Below are 23748 nucleotides of genomic sequence, written 5' to 3'. Positions count from 1 at the left end.
AGCCCAGAACTACACGGCAGGACCTGGTCAATGACCTGAAGAGAGCTGGGACCACAGTCTCAAAGAAAACCATTAGTAACACACTACGACGTCATGGATTAAAATCCTGCAGCGCACGCAAGGTCCCCCTGCTCAAGCCAACGCATGTCCAAGCCCGTCTGAAGTTTGCCAATGACCATCTGGATGATCCAGAGGAGGAATGGGAGAAGGTCATGTGGTCTGATGAGACAAAAATATAGCTTTTTGGTCTAAACTCCACTCAACGTGTTTGGAGGAAGAAGAAGGATGAGTACAACCCCAAGAACACCATCCCAACCATGAAGCATGGAGGTGGAAACATCATTCTTTGGGAATGCTTTTCTGCAAAGGGGACAGGACGACTGCACCGTATTGAGGGGAGGATGGATGGGGCCATGTATTGCGAGATCTTGGCCAACAACCTCCTTCCCTCAGTAAGAGCATTGAAGATGGGTCGTGGCTGGGTCTTCCAGCATGACAACGACCCGAAACACACAGCCAGGGCAACTAAGGAGTGGCTCCGTAAGAAGCATCTCAAGGTCCTGGAGTGGCCTAGCCAGTCTCCAGACCTGAACCCAATAGAACATCTTTGGAGGGAGCTGAAAGTCCGTATTGCCCAGCGACAGCCCCGAAACCTGAAGGATCTGGAGAAGGTATGGAGGAGTGGGCCAAAATCCCTGCTGCAGTGTGTGCAAACCTGGTCAAGACCTACAGGAAACGTATGACCTCTGTAATTGCAAACAAAGGTTTCTGTACCAAATATTAAGTTCTGCTTTTCTGATGTATCAAATACTTATGTCATGCAATAAAATGCAAATTAATTACTTAAAAATCATACAATGTGATTTTCTGGATTTTTGTTTTAGATTCCGTCTCTCACAGTTGAAGTGTACCTATGATAAAAATGACAGTCCTCTACATGCTTTGTAAGTAGGAAAACCTGCAAAATCGGCAGTGTATCAAATACTTGTTCACCCCACTGTATGTGAGGCAGCATAGAAATGCCCATTTATGATTTAATGTGATAAGCATTATGATAAGCTTGCTATCCCAGGTATTTGTCTGAGGGATTATCATAGTGATTTAATTCTGGAGTCCATATTAGGTGTTTAAAGCTGGATCAGGTTCCCCTTTCAATCTCTGCTGTTTCTAGATTCATCACATATTATTTCCAGTGAGAGTACAGTGAGGGGGGGAAAGTATTTGATCCCCTGCTGATTGTGTACGTCTGCCCACTGACAAAGAAATGATCAGTCTATAATTTTAATGGTAGGTTTATTTGAACAGTGAGAGACAGAATAACAACAACAAAATCCTGAAAAACGCATATCAAAAATGTTATAAATTGATTTGCATTTTAATGAGGGAAGTAAGTATTTGACCCCTCTGCAAAACATGACTTAGTACTTGGTGGCAAAACCCTTGTTGGCAATCACAGAGGTCAGACGTTTCTTGTAGTTGGCCACCAGGTTTGCACACATCTCAGGAGGGATTTTGTTCCACTCCTCTTTGCAGATCTTCTCCAAGTCATTAAGGGTTCAGGGCTGACGTTAGGCAACTCGAACCTTCAGCTCCCTCCACAGATTTTCTATGGGATTAAGGTCTGGAGACTGGCTAGGCCACTCCAGGACCTTAATGTGCTTCTTCTTGAGCCACTTTTATGTTGCTTTGGCCGTGTGTTTTGGGTCATTGTCATGCTGGAATACCCATTGCACAACCCATTTTCAATGCCCTGGCTGAGGGAAGGAGGTTCTCACCCAAGATTTGATGGTACATGGCCCCGTCCATCGTCAATTTGATGCGGTGAAGTTGTCCTGTCCCCTTAGCAGAAAAACACCCCCAAAGCATAATGTTTCCACCTCCATGTTTGACGGTGGGGATGGTGTTCTTGGGGTCATAGGCAGCATTCCTCCTCCTCCAAACACGGTGAGTTGAGTTGATGCAAAAGAGCTCGATTTTGGTCTCATCTGACCACAACACTTTCACCCAGTTCTCCTCTGAATCATTCAGATGTTCATTGGCAATCTTCAGACGACCCTGTATATGTGCTTTCTTGAGCAGGGGGACCTTGTGGGCACTGCAGGATTTCAGTCCTTCACGGCGTAGTGTGTTACCAATTGTTTTCCCAGCTGCCTTGAGATCATTGACAAGATCCTCCCGTGTAGTTCTGGGCTGATTCCTCACCGTTCTCATGATCATTGCAACTCCACGAGGTGAGATCTTGCATGGAGCCCCAGGCAGAGGGAGATTGACAGTTATTTTGTGTTTCTTCCATTTGCGAATAATCACACCAACTGTTGTCACCTTCTCACCAAGCTGCTTGGTGATGGTCTTGTAGCCCATTCCAGCCTTGTGTAGGTCTACAATCTTGTCCCAGACATCCTTGGAGAGCTCTTTGGTCTTGGCCATGCTGGAGAGTTTGGAATCTGATTGATTGATTTCTTCTGTGGACAGGCGTCTTTTATACAGGTAACAAACTGAGATTAGGAGCACTCCCTTTAAGAGTGTGCTCCTAATCTCAGCTCGTTACCTGTATAAAAGACACCTGGGAGCCAGAAATCTTTCTGATTGAGAGGGGGTCAAATACTTATTTCCCTCATTAAAATGCAAATCAATTTATAACATTTTTGACATGCGTTTTTCTGGATTTGTTGTTGTTATTCTGTCTCTCAATGTTCAATTAAATAGACTGATCATTTCTTTGTCAGTGGGCAAACGTACAAAATCAGCAGGGGATCAAATACTTCTTTCCCTCACTGTAGATATTTGTACTTCTCAGGGCCTAACTGTCCGCGTGCCAAATGTCTGTTAGTGTAGCCTCCCTCAATCAGTTCAGTCAGTTCTATAGTCTGGAGACAAAGGTTATCTTTCTATTCTAACTCCTCTGAGACTGACACTAGGCCAAATGTTCCTAATCGTCTGGGAATAAGTCCTCTATAATGGAATAACTTAACAGACCTACATAATTTGTTATGTAACACACTCCGATTAGGCCATCTTACTGTAATTACATTCATGAATGTTCTATTGTGGATAAATAATCAATGGGCTGAGCAATTTCCGCACAAAAGCATCATTAGGAACTTGTTGTTGGTTTGTCAGTCTCCTCTTGTTGTTGGTTTGTCAGTCTCTTCTTGTTGTTGGTTTGTCAGTCTCCTCTTGTTGTTGGTTTGTCAGTCTCCTCTTGCTGTTGGTTTGTCAGTCTCCACTTGCTGTTGGTTTGTCAGTCTGCTCTTGCTGTTGATTTGTCAGCCTCCTCTTGCTGTTGATTTGTCAGTCTCCTCTTGCTGTTTATTTGTCAGTGTCCTCTTGCTATTGGTTTGTCAGACTCCTCTTGCTGTTGGTCAACATCACTAGCACATTAGAGGCTGCTGCTGCCTATTGAAATCACTGGTCACTTTAAGAAATGGAACACTAGTCACTTTAATAATGTTTACATATCTATTTTTTTTATTCTTTGTTTTATAGTTATTTTTATTTATAGTTATTTTTATTTTATTTTTATTTTTTTATTCTTTTTTATTTTATTTTTTTCTTCGGGGGGAATGGATCATCTTAATATTGCAGATAGATTGTATCTTCTATCAATGTAATTGTCTGCATCACTTCCAATCTATTTTTTATATATATACTCCCCTTTATTACTTTTCAACCCCACCATCCTTTCCCTACTTGGAGTAAATTAGTGAACAACAATGCCCAGGCCTCTACTTCCGGTCTATAATTACTATCTACACCTTATGGACAGAGTTAATTTTACAATAATTATATTATATATATATATATATATATATATATATATATATATTTATTTATTTATTTTGCTCCTGAACTTCTTCTACTCTCAACCTCTCCGATCATTTTCATAATGTCCATCCGGTTTGCTTCTATATGCCATATCTTTCTAACTGTGCTCTTTCCCAAAAGCTCCCAACATACAACCTATATACTTATTATGGACACAGTATGCTTACATTATTAGATATCTTTGTTATTATTTGTTGTTATTTGTTATTAGTCCCATCCTTCAACTCTATTCAATACCTCCCATCTATCTCTTAACACCATCCATATAGGATTTCTATTTGCCATATATATTTCAACCGTACTGTGATGTTTTACAAAAGTTCTGAACCTTTCTATTCTCATTGCTTCTACAGATTGTGAATTAAAAATAAACATTTTTGCTAAAAGTATTATTATATTATTGATTGATTGACTATGACTTTTCAGATCACCCAGTAATGCTATCTGCAAGGTTAGTTCCAGGTAAATATTGCAATCCTTTAGCCATTCCTGGACCTGTGTCCAAAAACAAGCTACAAATGGACAGAACCAAAACAAATGATCTAATGATTCTGTCTCTTCACAGCAAAATCTGCAGAGCTGGGAAGATTGTATGACCCATATAAATAACATTATATTGGTAGCAAGAATTTTATATAATAATTTAAATTGAAAGATTCTAATTTTTGAATCCGGTGTCGTTTTGCGTGTCAGTTCATAAACACTATGCCATGGGATCGGTACGTCAAAGATCTCTTCCCAACTATTTTGCAATCTATATGGGACGGCTGTCAATCCTTTGGTCCTTAAGTGAAACTGATATACTTTTTTTTATTTATCACAGTTTTCCTTAACCAATTATGTTCTTTAATGCAAGGCCGACAGACAAAAGTAAGGCTGCAATTATTTGGTTGTAATTTTGGGTAGAGCAGACATTTCCATAAGTTTTTGTTAGCTGCATGTGCGACATAACTCCACCAGTCCTACCGATGATATCATTTACGAAGATTATACCTTTTTTAAACATTCTGTCAAAAAATAAAGGTTTTTTGTCAATTAGTATATTTGAATTTAACCACAATATTTGTTGCATTATTTGTTCTGTCATTTCTGGAGGATTAAATTGAAATTGCAACCAACTTTCTATGGCTTGTTTTAGAAATAGTGACATTTGGGAGATTATTTCCTTTTCAAATAACTGAAAGTGAGAGGTTGTAATCTGAATAAAGGGAAAATGGCCTTTCTTGAACATTGGGTGAGACAATCTTACTAATTTGCTTGAGAACCAGTTCAGATTTAAGTATAACTTTTGTATGACTGAAGCTTTTAGTGATAGGTCTAATGCTTTAATATTTAATTATTTCTGTCCTCCGAATTCATATTCATTATATAAATATGCTATTTTAATTTTGTCTGGCTTGCCGTTCCAAATAAAATTGAATATTTTTTTCTCATATAATTTTAAAAAACTGTTCGCTAGGCGTCGGCAAGACCATAAGCAAATAGGTAAACTGGGATAATACTAAAGAGTTAATCAGGGTGATTTTTCCACAAATTGACAGGTATTTTCCTTTCCATGGTAGTAAGATCTTATCTATTTTTGCTAACTTTCTATTAAAATGTATTGAAGTGAGATCATTTATTTCCTTTGGGATATGTATTCCGAGTATATCCACATCACCATCAGACCATTTTATTGGTAGACTACATGGTAATGTAAAAATTGTATTTTTTAGTGATCCAATACGTAATATAGAACATTTGTCATAATTTGGCTGTAATCCAGAGAGGTTAGAAAATGTATCTAGATCCTCTATGAGGCTGTGGAGGGATTCTAGTTGTGGATTTAAAAGAAAACATTAATCATCAGCGTACAATGACACCTTTGTTTTTAAGCCCTGTATTTCTAATCCTCTGATATTATTATTGGATCTGATTTTAATAGCTAACATCTCGATGGCCACAATAAATAGATATGCCGATAGTGGACAACCTTGTTTCACTCCTCTTGACAGTTTAAAACTTTCTGAGAAATAGCCATTATTTACTATTTTACACCTAGGGTTACTATAAATGATTTTGACCCATTTTATAAGAGATTCTCCAAAATTGAAATGCTCCAGGCATTTATATATAAACCCCAATCAAACTTTATCAAATGCCTTTTCGAAGTCTGCTATGAATAGCAGGCCTGGTTTTCCATATTTTCCATAGTGTTCTATTGTTTCCAATTACTTGCCTTATATTATCTCCAATGTATCTTCCATGTAAAAAACCTGTCTGATTAGAATGAATAATATCCGACAATACCTTTTTAATTCTATGCGTTATACATTTTGCTAGGATTTTTGCATCACAACACTGAAGTGTAAGGGGCCTCCAATTTTGTAAATGGACTGGATCTTTATATTTTCCACTTGTATCCTGTTTCAGTAATAATGAGATCAGACCTTCTTCTTGAGTGTCAGATAATCTACCATTTACATAGGAGTGGTTAAAACATGCTAATAACGGTCCTCTTAGTATATCAAAAAGGTTTGGTATACCTCGACTGGTATGCCATCCAACCCTGGAGTTTTCCCGGACTTAAAGTCTTTAATTGCATCCAGAAGTTCCTCCTCTGTAATTTCACCTTCACATGAGTCTTTCTGTGTGGCTGTTAATTTGACATTATCAATAGAAAAAAATCTCTACAATTAGCTTCAGTTAGAGGAGATGGAGGCGACTGAAAAGAAAACATATGCTTAAAGTACTTTGTTTCTTCCTTCAAAATATAATTTGGTGAATTATGGGTGACTCCGTCAATTGTAACCAGTTTCATTAAGTTCTTTTTGGTAGCATTCCTATGTTGAAGATTAAAAAATAATTTTGTGCATTTTCCCCCATATTCCATCCAGTTTGCTTTATTTTTATAATATATTACACTTGATCTTTCTTGAATAAGTTTCTCCATTTCTTTTTGTTTTTCCTCTAATTTATTCTGAGCCTCTACGTTACAGTTTTTATTGCCATCTATCTGTTCTGTTAGACTTTCTATTTCCTTTCTTAGTATAAACTCTTTTGACCTAAATTGCTTTTGTTTTCGAGTACTGAATTGCATGGCTTCTAAAGGCACATTTAAAGGTGTCCCATACAATAAGGGGATTCGCTGTACCTATGTTATGTTGGAAAAAGTCAGTTATAAATTCCTTTGTTCTAATTATAAATAAATTATCATCCAATAGGCTTTGATTAAATTTCCAATATCCTCGCCCACTTGGAAATTCAGTTAGAGTAATGTATATGCCTATTATCTGATGGTCCGACCGCATTCTGTCCCCTATCAACACTTTTTTTTATACTTTTGGTGCCAACGAGAATGAGATAAGAAAGAAGTCAAGACGACTAGCTTGATTCAGTCTCCGCCATGTATATCTCACTAGATCAGTATATTTAAGCCTCCATATATCTACTAGTTATAATGTATCCATGACATTCACAATTTCCTTAAGAGCATGTGGGTGATTGTTTGTGGTGTGATTTCCTTTACGGTCCATTGAGCTATTTAAAACAGTATTATAATCCCCCACCTTAATAATATTGTCTTGAGTTCCTTGCAGGCTTGATAATTTATTATATATATTGTCAAAGAATTGTGGATCATCATTATTTGGTCCGTAAAGGTTAATGAGCCATATATGTTTATGGTCCAATAACATATTTAAAATAATCCATCTACCTTGCGTATCTATTTGGACAATTTGCACATTCGGATCGAAATTACTATTAATTAATATCATCACCCCTTTTGAATTTCTTTGCTCATGGGAGAAGTATATTCCATACCCCCCCCATTCTTTTTCCACGCTTACTTCATCTCGAATTGTTGAATGAGTTTCCTGTATACAATAGATATTATATTCCTTCTCTTTGAGCCATGTAAATATTGTTCTTCTTTTGTTATTATCAGCTAAGCCATTACAATTATAACTGGCTATACTTATTTCACCATACACCATAATGAGATACAAGTTTCAAGTCTATTTATCATTATATATGTTTGTAATTTTACCAATAAAAAATAGCGTAATGATTGAGTGTCCATATAGCTGTACCGTGATATTTGCATTGCTACGGAGTAACCCTTCAATTGTTCTCCACTAATTCCCCCGCTAAAGCCCCTCCCCATCCCAAGTTGAGCCGTCATCCCAGTGATCAGCATCCCACCCACGTCCCTCCGTATCCCTAAGGCCCCGAGAGGACATGACCCATCCATCGAAAACAGCACACAGTGCCACCCACAAAACAGAAGCAGATTAACCGCCAAAAGCATTTCCAATGCTTTCACCTCTATATACAGTGGGGGAAAAAAGTATTTAGTCAGCCACCAATTGTGCAAGTTCTCCCACTTAAAAAGATGAGAGAGGCCTGTAATTTTCATCATAGGTACACGTCAACTATGACAGACAAAATGAGCATTTTTTTCTCCAGAAAATCACATTGTAGGATTTTTAATGAATTTATTTGCAAATTATGGTGGAAAATAAGTATTTGGTCAATAACAAAAGTTTCTCAATACTTTGTTATATACCCTTTGTTGGCAATGACACAGGTCAAACGTTTTCTGTAAGTCTTCACAAGGTTTTCACACACTGTTGCTGGTATTTTGGCCCATTCCTCCATGCAGATCTCCTCTAGAGCAGTGATGTTTTGGGGCTGTCGCTGGGCAACACGGACTTTCAACTCCCTCCAAAGATTTTCTATGGGGTTGAGATCTGGAGACTGGCTAGGCCACTCCAGGACCTTGAAATGCTTCTTACGAAGCCACTCCTTCGTTGCCCGGGCGGTGTTTTTGGATCATTGTCATGCTGAAAGACCCAGCCACGTTTCATCTTCAATGCCCTTGCTGATGGAAGGAGGTTTTCACTCAAAATCTCACGATACATGGCCTCATTCATTCTTTCCTTTACACGGATCAGTCGTCCTGGTCCCTTTGCAGAAAAACAGCCCCAAAGCATGATGTTTCCACCCCCATGCTTCACAGTAGGTATGGTGTTCTTTGGATGCAACTCAGCATTCTTTGTCCTCCAAACACGACGAGTTAAGTTTTTACCAAAAAGTTCTATTTTGGTTTCATCTGACCTTATGACATTCTCCCAATCCTCTTCTGGATCATCCAAATGCACTCTAGCAAACTTCAGACGGGCCTGGACATGTACTGGCTTAAGCAGGGGGATACGTCTGGCACTACAGGATTTGAGTCCCTGGCGGCGTAGTGTGTTACTGATGGTAGGCTTTGTTACTTTGGTCCCAGCTCTCTGCAGGTCATTCACTAGGTCCCCCCGTGTGGTTCTGGGATTTCTGCTCACCGTTCTTGTGATCATTTTGACCCAACGGGGTGAGATCTTGCGTGGAGCCCAAGATCGAGGGAGATTATCAGTGGTCTTGTATGTCTTCCATTTCCTAATAATTGCTCCCACAGTTGATTTCTTCAAACCAAGCTGCTTACCTATTGCAGATTCAGTCTTCCCAGCCTGGTGCAGGTCTACAATTTTGTTTCTGGTGTCCTTTGACAGCTCTTTGGTCTTGGCCATAGTGGAGTTTGGAGTGTGACTGTTTGAGGTTGTGGACAGGTGTCTTTTATACTGATAACAAGTTCAAACAGGTGCCATTAATACAGGTAACGAGTGGAGGACAGAGGAGCCTCTTAAAGAAGAAGTTACAGGTCTGTGAGAGCCAGAAATCTTGCTTGTTTGTAGGTGACCAAATACTTATTTTCCACCATAATTTGCAAATAAATTCATTTAAAATCCTACAATGTGATTTTCTGGATTTTCTTTTCTCAATTTGTCTGTCATAGTTGACGTGTATCTATGATGAAAATTACAGGCCTCTCTCATCTTTTTAAGTGGGAGAACTTGCACAATTGGTGGCTGACTAAATACTTTTTTTCCCCACTGTATATATATATCTATATAACTATTTTTTAAAAATTATGCATATCCTATTTTCCATCATTATCAATTAATATGCGTAATAATGTCGGAAGTTCACGCGTAGGATTCTAACATATAACCCGTATTGCCATTGTATTACATTTAATTCATTGACAAGCAATTGTTATCCTAGCAAATAATTCCCGTGGTCCATCCCATACCCTCCCCCCAACATCCCCACCCCCCCACAACAGATGTCAGACAAGCACACACGCCCATACTCACATACTCCAACACACTCAACCCTCCTCCTCCACAATCCACCATAAAATCAGATACTCAACGGCTGTTATATCCCAGAGCCCAACTCGAGAAATAACTTGATTTAGGAGTGCACATACAGTTAAAGCTGATTGAGAAAGCATGCAGATTGAGCAGAAATTGATAACAATGTGAGATTTGATTAATCTACTTAATCTATGTCAAGTCCTAGGTGATGGAGATCAGATCCAGCCTCTTCACCTGAGACACAAACACTCTGATCCCCTGTTGTAACCATCTCCATGCGGTCAGACCTTTGATTATTTTGTGCCACCTGGGCCACAATGATAAACCCCCTCTCTGATTGTCCGAATGTGACCCCCTCCCCATGGGTTACTGCAGCCAGTGTTGCCAGCACTGCCACTACCTGGGTGGGCGTACCCCACCGGAATCCCCACCGGCTAGGTAAAAGGTCGTCAAGGTTCTCATTAGCAGCTTTGAGAATTTCCTTGTATATTATGCTCTCCCATCAGGGGGCTCTGGCTTTGTAGGACCAACCCTGCCAGGCAGGCTCAGAATCTTGAGGGGGCGGTGCTCCTCAAGTAGGTCTCTGACCGCATTTATTTCTCTGTTTAGGCTGCATATTCACAGCAGGTCCATAAAAGAGATGGGAACTTCTCTTTGGTGTATGGGTCGCTCAGGTGGGTGTCCAGGTTATAGGGTTAGGGATCTTTCCATCATGATAGGACAATGAAAAATTTGATTAGATGTATACTATATTTAAAAATGTATATCCCTCATCTACACAAAATTGAAAGCTCTCTCACTACCCCTGCTCATAGACCCCCGGTCGGCTCTGGGATATGCAACCATTTCCCCTCTCACTCACTTAACGCCGCACCTTTTCAAACACAAACATGCACCCCCATCCACATCTGCTGCAAGGGGAAAGGATGCCAGAGAGAACACAGGACCAACCACAACAACCATCCGCCAAAACAACAACCTCCCGCCAAAAAAGCCATGTTCTAATTATTTGTATTTAAAGATGTATTATTCTGCTTGTTATATCGTTTTATCCTTTTATAAAATACTATACTTACTATAAATGTTATTTAATATTACAATCCCTATCATTGCTAGTATCAGGTGCTCCAATATTTGACTCCTCTATTACAACTTTTAGAATAGCCATGGAGTAGTCTTTGTGTCTCTGAACATTTGGTTGTCAATATATAATTTATCCACCACTAGTGCAACACGTTTCCCTTTTAATCCGTTTTCCTTGAAGATTGGATACAGAATTTTGCGCCTTTCTACAATCTCCCTCGGGAACTGATCATTCATGCCTATTTTCGTGCCAGCAAGTCTTTTTCCTAGGCTTTTCACCATAGCTTTATCCTTAAAAAAAGCAAATTTGGCAACGATTGGGCGCTCATATTTCTGTCCTCTTTTTCCGAAACGATGTACACGTTCGAGTTGGATTTTATCGACAGCCTCGAGTGGGATTTGTAGCGCTGTATGCAGGAAGTCCTTCATAATATTCTCTGTTATTTCTCCCTCCTTTTCCTGAATACCCGTAAGTACTAGATTTTCCCTCATCGATCTAGTTTGGATGTCTAGTAAGGCTTCTCTCAGAAGATTGTTCTCCTTTTTAGTTCCCTAACGTCCGTTTCCATTTTAGAGACTGTCACTTTTAATTCTTTGGTTTCTTTCTCCATTACCAAAGCTTTTTCGTCACTCATTTGAAGACTCGCTTTCAACTCTTTCACGTCTTTACTGACCAATTCTAGTATGCCCAATTTGTCATTTATCGACTTCAACAGGTCGCTTTCCACACTTACCATACCCAGTGGTGAAAAGCATATATCATCTGTATCAGTCGATGAGTCGCGTTTCCTTTTGGGGATCGGCTCTCCACGCTTGTCTTCAGTCATGTTTGGGTGTTGCTTGTTGTTGTAATATTTGTCGATATATTTCTCTAGCCTTATGATCTGTTTTGTGTTATTATCCAGATTGAATTATATTAACTGCGAATATATGAAATGCTAAAATGTAGTCTAACTTACTGATTTTGAATATTATGTTTTTATCTTGAGGTGTTTTGTACCGATTTCTATTCAATACGCCATCTTGTCTACGCGTGCCCCGCACCTGCCAAGAGTGTGCAAAGCTGTCATCAAGGCATATGTTTACATATCTTGCGCTACTCATCTCATATGTGTATATACTGTATTCATTCTATAATATTCTACTGTATCTTAGTCCATGCCGCTATGTCATTGCTTGTCCATATACAGTTGAAGTCGGAAGTTTACATACACCTTAGCCAAATGCATTTAAACTCAGTTTTTCACAATTCCTGACATTTAATCCTAGTAAAAATACCCAGTCTTAGGTCAGTTAGGATCACCACTTTATTTTAATTATGTGAAATGTCAGAATAATATTAGAGATAATTATTTATTCCAGGTTTTATTTCTTTCATCACATTCCCAGTGGGTCAGAAGTTTACATATATTCAATTAGTATTTGGTAGAGTTGCCTTTAAATTGCTTAACTTGGGTCGAATGTTTTGCATAATAAGTTGGGTGAATTTTGGCCCATTCCTCCTGACAGAGCTGGTGTAACTGAGTCAGGTTTGTAGGCCTCCTTGCTCGCACACGCCTTTTCAGTTCTGCCCACACATTTTCTATAGGATTGAGGTCAGGGCTTTGTGATGAACACTCCAATACCTTGACAAAAGCCCTGATGAACACTCCAATACCTTGACTTTGTTGTCCTTAAGCCATTTTGCCACAACTTTGGAAGTATGCTTGGGGTCATTGTCCATTTGGAAGACCCATTTGCGACCAAGCTTTAACTTCCTGACTGATGTCTTGAGATGTTGCTTAAATATATCCACAGAATTTTCCTTCCTCATGATGCCATCTATTTTGTGAAGTGCACCAGTCCCTCCTGCAGCAAAGCTCCCCCACAGCAAGATGCTTCCACCCCCGTGCTTCACGGTTGGGATGGTGTTCTTCGGCTTGCAAGCGTCCCCCTTTTTCCTCCAAACATAACCATGGTTACTATGGCCAAACAGTTCTATTTTTGTTTCATCAGACCAGAGGACATTTCTCCAAAAAGTAAGATCTTTGTCCCCATGTGCAGTTGCAAACCGTAGTCTGGCTTTTTTATGGTGGTTTTGGAGCAGTGGCTTCTTCCATGCTGAGCGGCCTTTCAGGTTATGTCGATATAGGACTTGTTTTACTGTGGATATAGATACTTTTGTAACTGTTTCCTCCAGCATCTTCACAAGGTCCTTTGCTGTTGGTTTGGGATTGATTATCACTTTTCGCACCAAAGTACGTTCATCTCTAGCAGACAGAACGCGTCTCCTTCCTGAGCGGTATGACGGCTGCGTGGTCCCATGGTGTTTATACTTGCGTACTATTGTTTGTACAGATGAACGTTTGGAAATTGATGAGCGTTTGGAAATTGCTCCCAAGGATGAACCAGACTTGTGGAGGTCTACAATTTTTTTTCTGAGGTCTTGGCTGATTTCTTTTTATTTTCCCATGATGTCAAGCAAAGAGGCACTGAGTTTGAAGGTAGGCCTTGAAATACATCCACAGGTACACCTCCAATTGACTCAAATGATGTCAATTAGCCTATCAGAAGCTTCTAAAGCCATGACATCATTTTCTGGAATTTTCCAAGCTGTTTAAAGGCACAGTCAACTTAGTGTATGTAAACTTCTGACCCACTGGAATTGTGATACAGTGAATTATAAGTGAAATAATCTGTCTCTAAACAATTGTTGGAAAAATGACTTGTGTTATGCACAAAGTAGATGTCCTAACCAACTTGCCAAAACTATAGTTTGTTAACAAGAAATGTGTGGAGTGGTTGAAAAACGGGTTTTAATGACTCCAACCTAAGTGTATGTAAACTTCCGACTTCAACTATATGTATATATTCTTAAATTCCATTCCTTACTAGATTTGTGTGTATTGGGTATATGTTGTGAAATTGTTAGATATTACTTGTTAGATATTACTGCACTGTCGGAGCTAGAAGCACAAGCATTTCGCTACACCCGCAATAACATCTGCTAAACATGTGTAGGTAACAAATACAATTTGATTTGATTTGTCAGTCTCCTCTTGCTGTTGGTTTGTCAGTCTTCTCTTGTTGTTGGTTTGTCAGTGTCCTTGTATACTTCCAAATAAAAACTGTACAGTAGCTAATTCCTGTTTTTCCTCCTCTCTATCCCCCTGCTCAGGTGAATGTGGACCCTCAGAATGATTATCTGCCTCAGTACTTCAATGCAGCGGAGAAGTGGCCTGGAAAGATCCATGAACCTCTGGACCAGGGTAACTGCGCTGCCTCCTGGGCCTTCTCCACTGCAGGTGAGCCACAACATGCTAGTAAAATACTAGAATACTGGTAAAAACTGGTATTTTTGATAAAGTACTGGCATTTTGGTAAAATACTGGTAAATGTGGGTAAAAAAAACAACCTCTAAATATAGCAAATACTGGCAAAATTGTAAAATGCTTTCAAAATTACATTTAAGTACCAGAACATTCCTTTATAATTGTTTGTAACATCTCTTAGAACATTTCCCAGAATTTCACTCTCTCTTTCTCTCCATCTCTCTGTCCCTCGCTCAGCGGTGGCATCGGATCGAATCTCCATCCAGTCGATGGGTCACATGACACCTCAACTGTCGCCCCAGAACCTAATTTCCTGTGACACACGCAACCAAGGGGGCTGTGCTGGAGGACGTATCGACGGAGCCTGGTGGTACCTGAGACGCAGAGGGTAGGACATATTTTACAGCAACACCAGACACAATATTAGGAGCTTTTTAAGTGATAAAATGAAGTGTGAATTTTTGGTTCTTTAGCTGTGAATTGATGATTCCCTTTACTCATACATTTTATGAATATGCTATGCTCTCTCCATCTCGCTCTCTCTCTACTCTCTCTGTCTCTCCATCCTTCTCTGTCTCTCTCTCTGTCTCTCTGTACTTTCTCTGTACTTTCTCTCTCTCTCTACTCTCTCTCTTTCTCTCTCTCTACACTCTCTACTCTCTCTTTCTCTCTCTACTCTCTCTCTTTCTCTCTCTTCTCTCTCTCTCTCTACTCTCGCTCTCTCTACTCTCACTCTCTCTACTGTCTCTCTCTACTCTCTCTCTCTTTCTCTCTGTCTCTACTCTCTCTCTCTCTCTCTCTCTCTCTCTCTCTCTCTCTCTCTCTCTCTCTCTCTCTAGTGTGGTGACAGAGGAGTGCTACCCGTTCTCTGCCCCCCAGCAGACACCAGCAGAGGTGGGCCGCTGTATGATGCAGAGTCGCTCTGTGGGCCGAGGGAAGAGACAGGCTACAGCACGCTGCCCCAGCACACACACCTACCACAACGACATTTACCAGTCTACACCTCCCTACAGGCTCTCATCAAACGTATGTACACACACACACTCACACACACACACACACACACACATATCGTTTATTTATTGCTTTGGTACTATTTTCACAAGTATGTGGTGAATTTTCAAAACTCAGTACAAAACTAACAGGTAACACTTGTAATGCAGCCCGTCTTACATTCAAAACCTTTCATTGTGCATGAATTTTGTTTGTAGACATCTTTCACCACACAATCCTTGATCCAAAATATAAGTTTACTGTGAAATTTAATTGGTTTAATCACCAAAACCCAACATAATGATGTGCTCTCAATTTAGTTATTTTAACAACCAGTTAATCCAATAACAAAGACTGTTAGATTAATGTTTCAAGATGTAGAATGCTACAGTACTGTAAATTACATAACATTAAACTGTTTTCACATTAGGCAATACACTTGCACTACCCATAAAAATGTACGGAACATCACATTTCTATAATATTTTATCCCATGTGTGATCATTGAAGAAATCTTTCACAACGTAATCAAATGAAAGAAACCAACTGTTTACATAGCAGGCACTAGTTTGCATCAAGCCTGTCTTGAGCATTTGGCCATAGGTTCCCATCGAAGTCCAGTAAATATCCTCATTGTTTATGCACCTGGGGAAAAACCTTTTGGCATGGTGAATCCCAGCCTGACATAGGTCTGGATTTAAATCATTGCATGCCTCATCCTTGGCCTGAAGGAGGGGTGGTACACGCATGGGGATGGCAATCATACATCTTCCACCTGTATTGTCATCGTGTATTGTATTTTACAGCATATGTTTTCAACTTTTACAGTATTGTATTATATGTATGGATTGTAGTGATCCTGTACGTGGCTCAGTTCATAAGAGCATGGCACTAGCAACACCAGAGTTGTGGGTTCGATTCCCACTGGGGTCACATCCCAGAATGTCTGCTACGTAAATGCCATATATTATGGTATTACAGTACTGTGTTGGCCAATGCAATTTTAGTCATCATCATAGTAGTACATTTGAGTATACAGTATATCACATAGTTTAAAATCTATAGGTTTTCCAAACGTTTAAGTGATTATCAATTAAGAGCAGTCAGATTAAGTAATAGTAAAATGTATTTTTTTTTCAAAAGAGAAGAGAATCATATCTAAAGTAATGTGAGCTTTGCATTGTGAAAGGCAATTACTTTATATGAACGTATTGCAATGTGAAACATGTATTTCTAGATTAAACAATTATTACGTTTGGTGAAAAAGTGACTGTATGATTTTGTTATATTTAGTCAATTGAAAATGTGCTTAGAGTTTTGAAACAACGGCCATTTTGATGATCTGTTTTGAGTTTTGTACTAATAGTTGTGAAAATGTACCTCATAATAGTGAAAATTGCAACAAAGCGATAAAAAAGTGGTAGGCTGGTAGGCTAGATTTCTTCTAGGCAACATCACTCACCTGTACTTTCCTATTTACATTTTTCCGACTTTAGATGATCTAAACAGGGTTTCCCAAACTTGGTCCTGGGGCCCCCCCTGGGTGCACGTTTTGGTTTTTGCCCCTGCACTACACAGCTGATTCAAATAATCAAAGCATGTACGGACGGGAGTAGCCAGCTAACTAGCTACTTGCTATTAGCCACCGTTAGTGTGATTTTTCACCATTGTCCATGGCCTGCACTACCTACCAGCCAGCTCTAGCCTGGACTATTATTAGCCAGTCTGCACAGCGCGTTATCGACCCAGAACATATCGGATTTTCTGCCGGAATCACTGAATCACTGGACCTTTAACACCGGATCATCGCAACTAGCTAGCTGCAGCCGAATGGATGTTGTGGTTGGCTAATCAGCCTTGAGCTAGCCTTGAGTCAGGCCCATCTCCCAGCTATCTACCTCTCTGTCAACCGGACGGGACCTCCTAGTGTCGACACGGAGCCCCGCCGATCCATCACGACTGGTCTGCCGACGTAATCGTCTGTGGTTTCAACAGGCTTCCCGTTGCGACGACCACGAAGATCCATCTGCTAGCCCCGGCCCGCTAGCACACGCAATTCAACAGCCGTGCTTCCTGATCGCCTGTGCTGTAGCACCAATTCGAACTGCTCTCGGACTCACATTGCTATTCACTGGACCTTATGATCACTCAGCTGCACAGCTGATGCCTGCTGGACTGTTCCTTTACACAGTACCCTGTCCTATTTTATCTGTTTAGCCTCAGACCAAACTTTCATCGCCATTACCAGTTGTTGTCTTAGCTCTCTCGAATAATACCTGTGATTGCTTTATGCCTCTCTCCCATGTCAATATGCCTTGCCTATTGCTGTTCCAGTTAGTTCTTATTATACAATTTCACTGTAGAGCCCCAAGTCCCTCTCAAACTGCCTCAAATAGCTCCTTTGTTCCACCCCCCATACACGCGGAGACCGGCTCAATCGGTGCCTCCACTGATGCAATCTCTTTCATTGTTACCCAATGCTTAGGTTTACCTCCACTGTACTCATATCCTTCCATATCCTTGTCTGTACATAATGCCCTGAATCTATTCTACAACGCCTGGAAATCTGCACCTTTTATTCTCTGTACCCAACGCACTAGAAGACCTTTAGCCGTGTTCCTCTGGTGATGTAGAGGTTAACCCAGGCCCTGCAGCCCCCAGTATCACTCCTACTCCCCAACACTATCATTTGTTGACTTCTGTAACTGTAAAAGCCTTGGCTTTTTGCATGTTAACATCAGAAGCCTCCTTCCTAAGTTTGAGTTATTCACTGCGTTAGCACACTCCGCCAACCCTGATGTTCTAGCAGTGTCTGAATCCTGGCTTAGGAAGGCCACCAAAAATTCAGAAATGTCCATCCCCAACTACAACATTTTCCGTCTAGATAGAACTGCCAAAGGGGGTGGAGTTGCAATCTACTGTAGAGATAGCCTGCAGATCTCTATCATACTATCCAGGTCTGTGCCCAAACAGTTTGAGCTCCTACTTCTAAAAATCCACCTTTCCAGAAATAAGTCTCTCACTGTTGCCGCTTGCTACAGACCCCCCTCAGCCCCAGCTGTGCCCTGGACACCATATGTGAATTGATTGCCCCCTATCTAACCTCAGAGTTCGTACTGCTTGGTGACCTAAACTGGGATATGCCTAACACCCTGGCCATCCTACAATCCAAACTAGATGCCCTCAATCTCACACAAATTATCAAGGAACCTACCAGGTACAACCCTAAATCCGTAAACATGGGCACCCTCTTAGATATCATCCTGACTAACTTACCCTCTAAATACACCTCCGCTGTCTTTAACCAGGATCTCAACGATCACTGCCTTATTGCCTGCGTCCGTAACGGGTCCGCGGTCAACCACACACCCCTCATCACTGTCAAACGCTCCCTAAAACACTTTAGCAAGCAGGCCTTCCTAATTGACCTGGCCCAGGTATCCTGGATGGATATCGATCTCATTCCGTCAGTAGAGGATGCCTGGTTGTTCTTTAAAAGTGCTATCCTCTCAATCTTAAATAAGCATGCCCCATTCATTGACTGCCCTTGACCAGCACAAAAACATCCTGTGGCGTACTGCATTAGCATCAAATAGCCCCCACGATATGCAACTTTTCAGGGAAGTTAGGAACCAATATACACAACCAGTTAGGAAAGCAAAGGCTAGCTTTTTCAAACAGAAATTTGCATCCTGTAGCACTAACTCCAAAAAGTTTTGGGACACTGTAAAGTCCATGGAGAATAAGAGCACCTCCTCCCAGCTGCCCACTGCACTGAGGCTAGGAAACACTATCACCACCGATAAATCTACAATAATCGAGAAGTTCAACAAGCATTTTGCTACGGCTGGCCATGCTTTCCACCTGGCTACCACTACCCCGGCCACCAGCTCTGCACCCTCCGCTGCAACTTGCCCATGCCCCCCCCGCTTCTCCTTCACACAAATTCAGACAGCTGATGTTCTGAAAGAGCTGCAAAATCTGGACCCCTACAAATCATCTGGGCTAGACAATCTGGACCCTTTCTTTCTAAAATTAGCAGCCGAAATTGTCGCAACCCCTATAACTAGCCTGTTCCACCTCTCTTTCGTAACGTCTGAGATCCCCAAAGATTGGAAAGCTGCCGCGGTCATCCCCCTCTTCAAAGGGGGTGCCCTGCCTTTCGAAAGTTTTTGAAAGCCAAGTTAACAAACAGATCACCGACCATTTTGAATCCCACCATACCTTCTCCGCTATGCAATCCGGTTTCCGAGCTGGTCATGGGTGCACCTATGCCACGCTCAAGGTCCTAAACGATATTATAACCGCAATCGATAATAGACAGTACTGTGCAGCCGTCTTCATCGACCTGGCCAAGGCTTTCGACTCTGGCAACCACCGTATTCTTATTGGCAGACTAAATAGCCTTGGTTTCTCAAATGACTGCCTCGCCTGGTTCACCAACTACTTCTCAGATAGAGTTCAATGTGTCAAATCGGAGGGCCTGTTGTCTGGACCTCTGGCAGTCTCTATGGGGGTGCCACAGGGTTCAATTCTCGGGCCAACTATTTTCTCTGTGTATATCAATGATGTCGCTCTTGCTGCTGGTGACTCTCAGATCCACCTCTATGCAGACGACATCATTTTGTATACATCTGGCCCTTCATTGGACACTGTGTTAACAAACCTCAAAACGAGCTTCAATGCCATACAACACTCCTTCCGTAGCCTCCAACTGCTCTTAAACATTAGTAAAACTAAATGCATGCTCTTCAACCGAACGCTGCTGGCACCCGCCCACCCGACTAGAATCACTACTCTCGACGGGTCTGACCTAGAGTATGTGGACAACTACAACTACCTAGGTGTCTGGTTAGACTGTAAACTATCCTTCCAGACTCACATTAAGCATCTCCAATCCAAAGTTAAATCTAGAATCAGCTTCCTATTTCGCAACAAAGACTCCTTCACTCATGCTGCCAAACATGCCCTCGTTAAACTGACTATCCTACCGATCCTTGACTTCGGCGATGTAATTTACAAAATAGCCTCCAACACTCTACTCAGCAAATTGGATGTAGTCTATCACAGTGCCATCCGTTTTGTCACCAAAGCCCCATATACTACCCACCACTGTGACCTGTACGCTCTTGTTGGCTGGTCCTCACTACGTATTCGTCGCCAAACCCACTGGCTCCAGGTCATCTATAAATTACTGCTAGGCAAATCCCCGCCTTATCTTAGCTCATTGGTCACCATAGCAACACCCACCTGTACCATGCGCTCCAGCAGGTACAGTGGGGAAAAAAAGTATTTAGTCAGCCACCAATTGTGCAAGTTCTCCCACTTAAAAAGATGAGAGAGGCCTGTAATTTTCATCATAGGTACACGTCAACTATGACAGACAAATTGAGGAAAAAAAATCCAGAAAATCACATTGTAGGATTTTTAATGAATCTATTTGCAAATTATGGTGTAAAATAAGTATTTGGTCACCTACAAACAAGCAAGAGTTCTGGCTCTCACAGACCTGTAACTTTTTCTTTAAGAGGCTCCTCTGTCCTCCACTCGTTACCTGTATTAATGGCACCTGTTTGAACTTGTTATCAGTATAAAAGACACCTGTCCACAACCTCAAACAGTCACACTCCAAACTCCACTATGGCCAAGACCAAAGAGCTGTCAAAGGACACCAGAAATACAATTGTAGACCTGCACCAGGCTGGGAAGGCTGAATCTGCAATAGGTAAGCAGCTTGGTTTGAAGAAAACAACTGTGGGAGCAATTATTAGGAAATGGAAGACATACAAGACCACTGATAATCTCCCTCGATCTGGGGCTCCACGCAAGATCTCATCCCGGGGGGTCAAAATGATCACAAGAACGGTGAGCAAAAATCCTAGAACCACACGGGGGGACCTAGTGAATGACCTGCAGAGAGCTGGGACCAAAGTAACAAAGCCTACCATCAGTAACACACTACGCCGCCAGGGACTCAAATCCTGCAGTGCCAGACGTGTCCCCCAGCTTAAGCCAGTACATGTCCAGGCCCATCTGAAGTTTGCTAGAGTGCATTTGGATGATCCAGAAAAGGATTGGGAGAATGTCAGATGAAACCAAAATAGAACTTTTTGGTAAAAACTCAACTCGTCGTGTTTGGAGGACAAAGAATGCTGAGTTGCATCCAAAGAACACCATACCTACTGTGAAGCATGGGGGTGGAAACATCATGCTTTGGGGCTGTTTTTCTGCAAAGGGACCAGGACGACTGATCCGTGTAAAGGAAAGAATGAATGGGGCCATGTATCGTGAGATTTTGAGTGAAAACCTCCTTCCATCAGCAAGGGCATTGAAGATGAAACGTGGCTGGGTCTTTCAACATGACAATGATCCCAAACACACCGCCCGGGCAACGAAGGAGTGGCTTCGTAAGAAGCATTTCAAGGTCCTGGAGTGGCCTAGCCAGTCTCCAGATCTCAACCCCATAGAAAATCTTTGGAGGGAGTTGAAAGTCAGTGTTGCCCAGCGACAGCCCCAAAACATCACTGCTCTAGAGGAGATCTGCATGGAGGAATGTGCCAAAATACCAGCAACAGTGTGTGAAAACCTTGTGAAGACAGAAAACGTTTGACCTGTGTCATTGCCAACAAAGGGTATATAACAAAGTATTGAGAAACTTTTGTTATTGACCAAATACTTATTTTCCACCATAATTTGCAAATAAATTCATAAAAAATCCTACAATTTGATTTTCTGGATATTTTTTCCTCAATTTGTCTGTCATAGTTGACGTGTACCTATGATGAAAATTACAGGCCTCTATCCTCTTTTTCAGTGGGAGAACTTGCACAATTGGTGGCTGACTAAATACTTTTTTTCCCCACTGTATATCTCACTGGTCATCCCCAAAGCCAACACCTCCTTTACATTTGACATTTTAGTCATTAAGCAGACGCTCTTATCCAGAGCGACTTATAGGAGCAATTAGGGTTAAGTGCCTTGCTCAAGGGCACATAGACAGATTTTTCACCTAGTCGGCTCGGGATTAGAACCAGCGACCTTTCGGTTACTGGCACAATGCTCTTAACCACTAAGCTACCCTTGGCCGCCATTCCTTCCAGTTCTGTGCTGCCAATGACTGGAACGAACTGCAAAAATCTCTGAAGCTGGAGACTCTTATCTCCCTCACTAACTTTAAGCATCAGTTGTCAGAGCACCTTACCGATCACTGCACCTGTACACAGCCCATCTGAAATTAGCCCACCCAACTACCTCATCCCCATATTGTTATTTATTTTGCTAATTTGCACTCCAGTATCTCTATTTGCACATCATCTCTTGCACATCTATCATTCCAGTGTTAATACTAAATTGTAATTATTTTGCACTATGGCCTATTTATTGCCTTACCTCCATAACTTGCTACATTTGCACACACTGTATATATATTTTCTGTTGTATTTTTGACGTTATGTTTTGTTTACCCCATATGTAACTCTGTGTTGTTGTTTTTATCGCACTGCTTTGCTTTATTTTGGCCAGGTCGCAGTTGTAAATGAGAACTTGTTCTCAACTGGTTTACCTGGTTAAATAAAGGTGATTTTTTTTTATTTTTTATAAAAATCAAAATGATGAGTTGGTTATTTGAATCAGCTGTGTAGTGCTAGGGCAAAAAACTAAAAGTGCACCCAGAGGCGGCCCCAGGACCAAGTTTGGGAAACCCTGAAAGACACCAGAGGGGGTAGCAGGAGGGAATGTTACAACTCCTTCTCTGAAGTAAGCTACAGTAGATCAACTGGAAAGCCTGTAGCTATTACATTAAGGCTGTGTCCCAAATGGCACCCTATTCCCTTCAAAGTACACTACTTTTGACCAGATCCCAATGGGCCCTTGTCAAAATAGAGCACTATATAGGGAATAGGGGGTCATTTGGGACTCCACCTAACAGTTTCCAGAGGCCATGAGCAGTAAAAGAATCCACATGCACCCACTTGTTTTATATCCTAATCAAAGGATACCGACTGAGCTACAGCCTACCTGTGGTTTATTACCTCTCATTATCAATCATTATAAATTATGCCTGATGTTGGAAATCATTGCAGCATGTTTCTCTTCCTCTATGACCTCTCAAGCCACTAAGCCATGCATTGAGAGATGTGGCGCTGTTCTACTACATGGTCTACTAATTTATGTTGATATCCCCTCCACCTTGTCTCTTTCCTTTCATTTAATTACAGATCTCTCCATGTCTTTCCTTTAATCTAATCACAGTTCTGTCCGTCTCTCGTTTCTTCACAGGAGAAGGAGATCATGAAGGAGATTGTGGATAACGGCCCAGTGCAAGGTAGGATGATCTAGATGATGACTGTGTGTGT

At 41.1% G+C, this 23748-nt stretch overlaps 1 protein-coding gene across 2 annotated transcripts in view; it reads left to right on the top strand.

The window, feature by feature from the left end:
- LOC121572066 (tubulointerstitial nephritis antigen-like) overlaps positions 1 to 23748 on the top strand; it is an 80606-nt gene that overhangs the window by 35253 nt on the left and 21605 nt on the right. For both annotated transcript variants that reach the window (XM_041883943.2, XM_041883942.2), the window contains exons 6-9: positions 14248 to 14374; positions 14639 to 14789; positions 15241 to 15427; positions 23672 to 23717. In XM_041883943.2, coding sequence (XP_041739877.1) covers positions 14248 to 14374; positions 14639 to 14789; positions 15241 to 15427; positions 23672 to 23717 — 511 coding nt within the window. The remainder of the gene's footprint in view (positions 1 to 14247; positions 14375 to 14638; positions 14790 to 15240; positions 15428 to 23671; positions 23718 to 23748) is intronic.

Source organism: Coregonus clupeaformis, chromosome 8 (genome assembly GCF_020615455.1).
Source record: "Coregonus clupeaformis isolate EN_2021a chromosome 8, ASM2061545v1, whole genome shotgun sequence".
NCBI classification, from domain to species: Eukaryota; Metazoa; Chordata; class Actinopteri; order Salmoniformes; family Salmonidae; genus Coregonus; species Coregonus clupeaformis.
The sequence above is the reverse complement of the archived record's forward strand: the minus strand, read 5'-3'. Positions and strand labels throughout refer to the sequence as shown.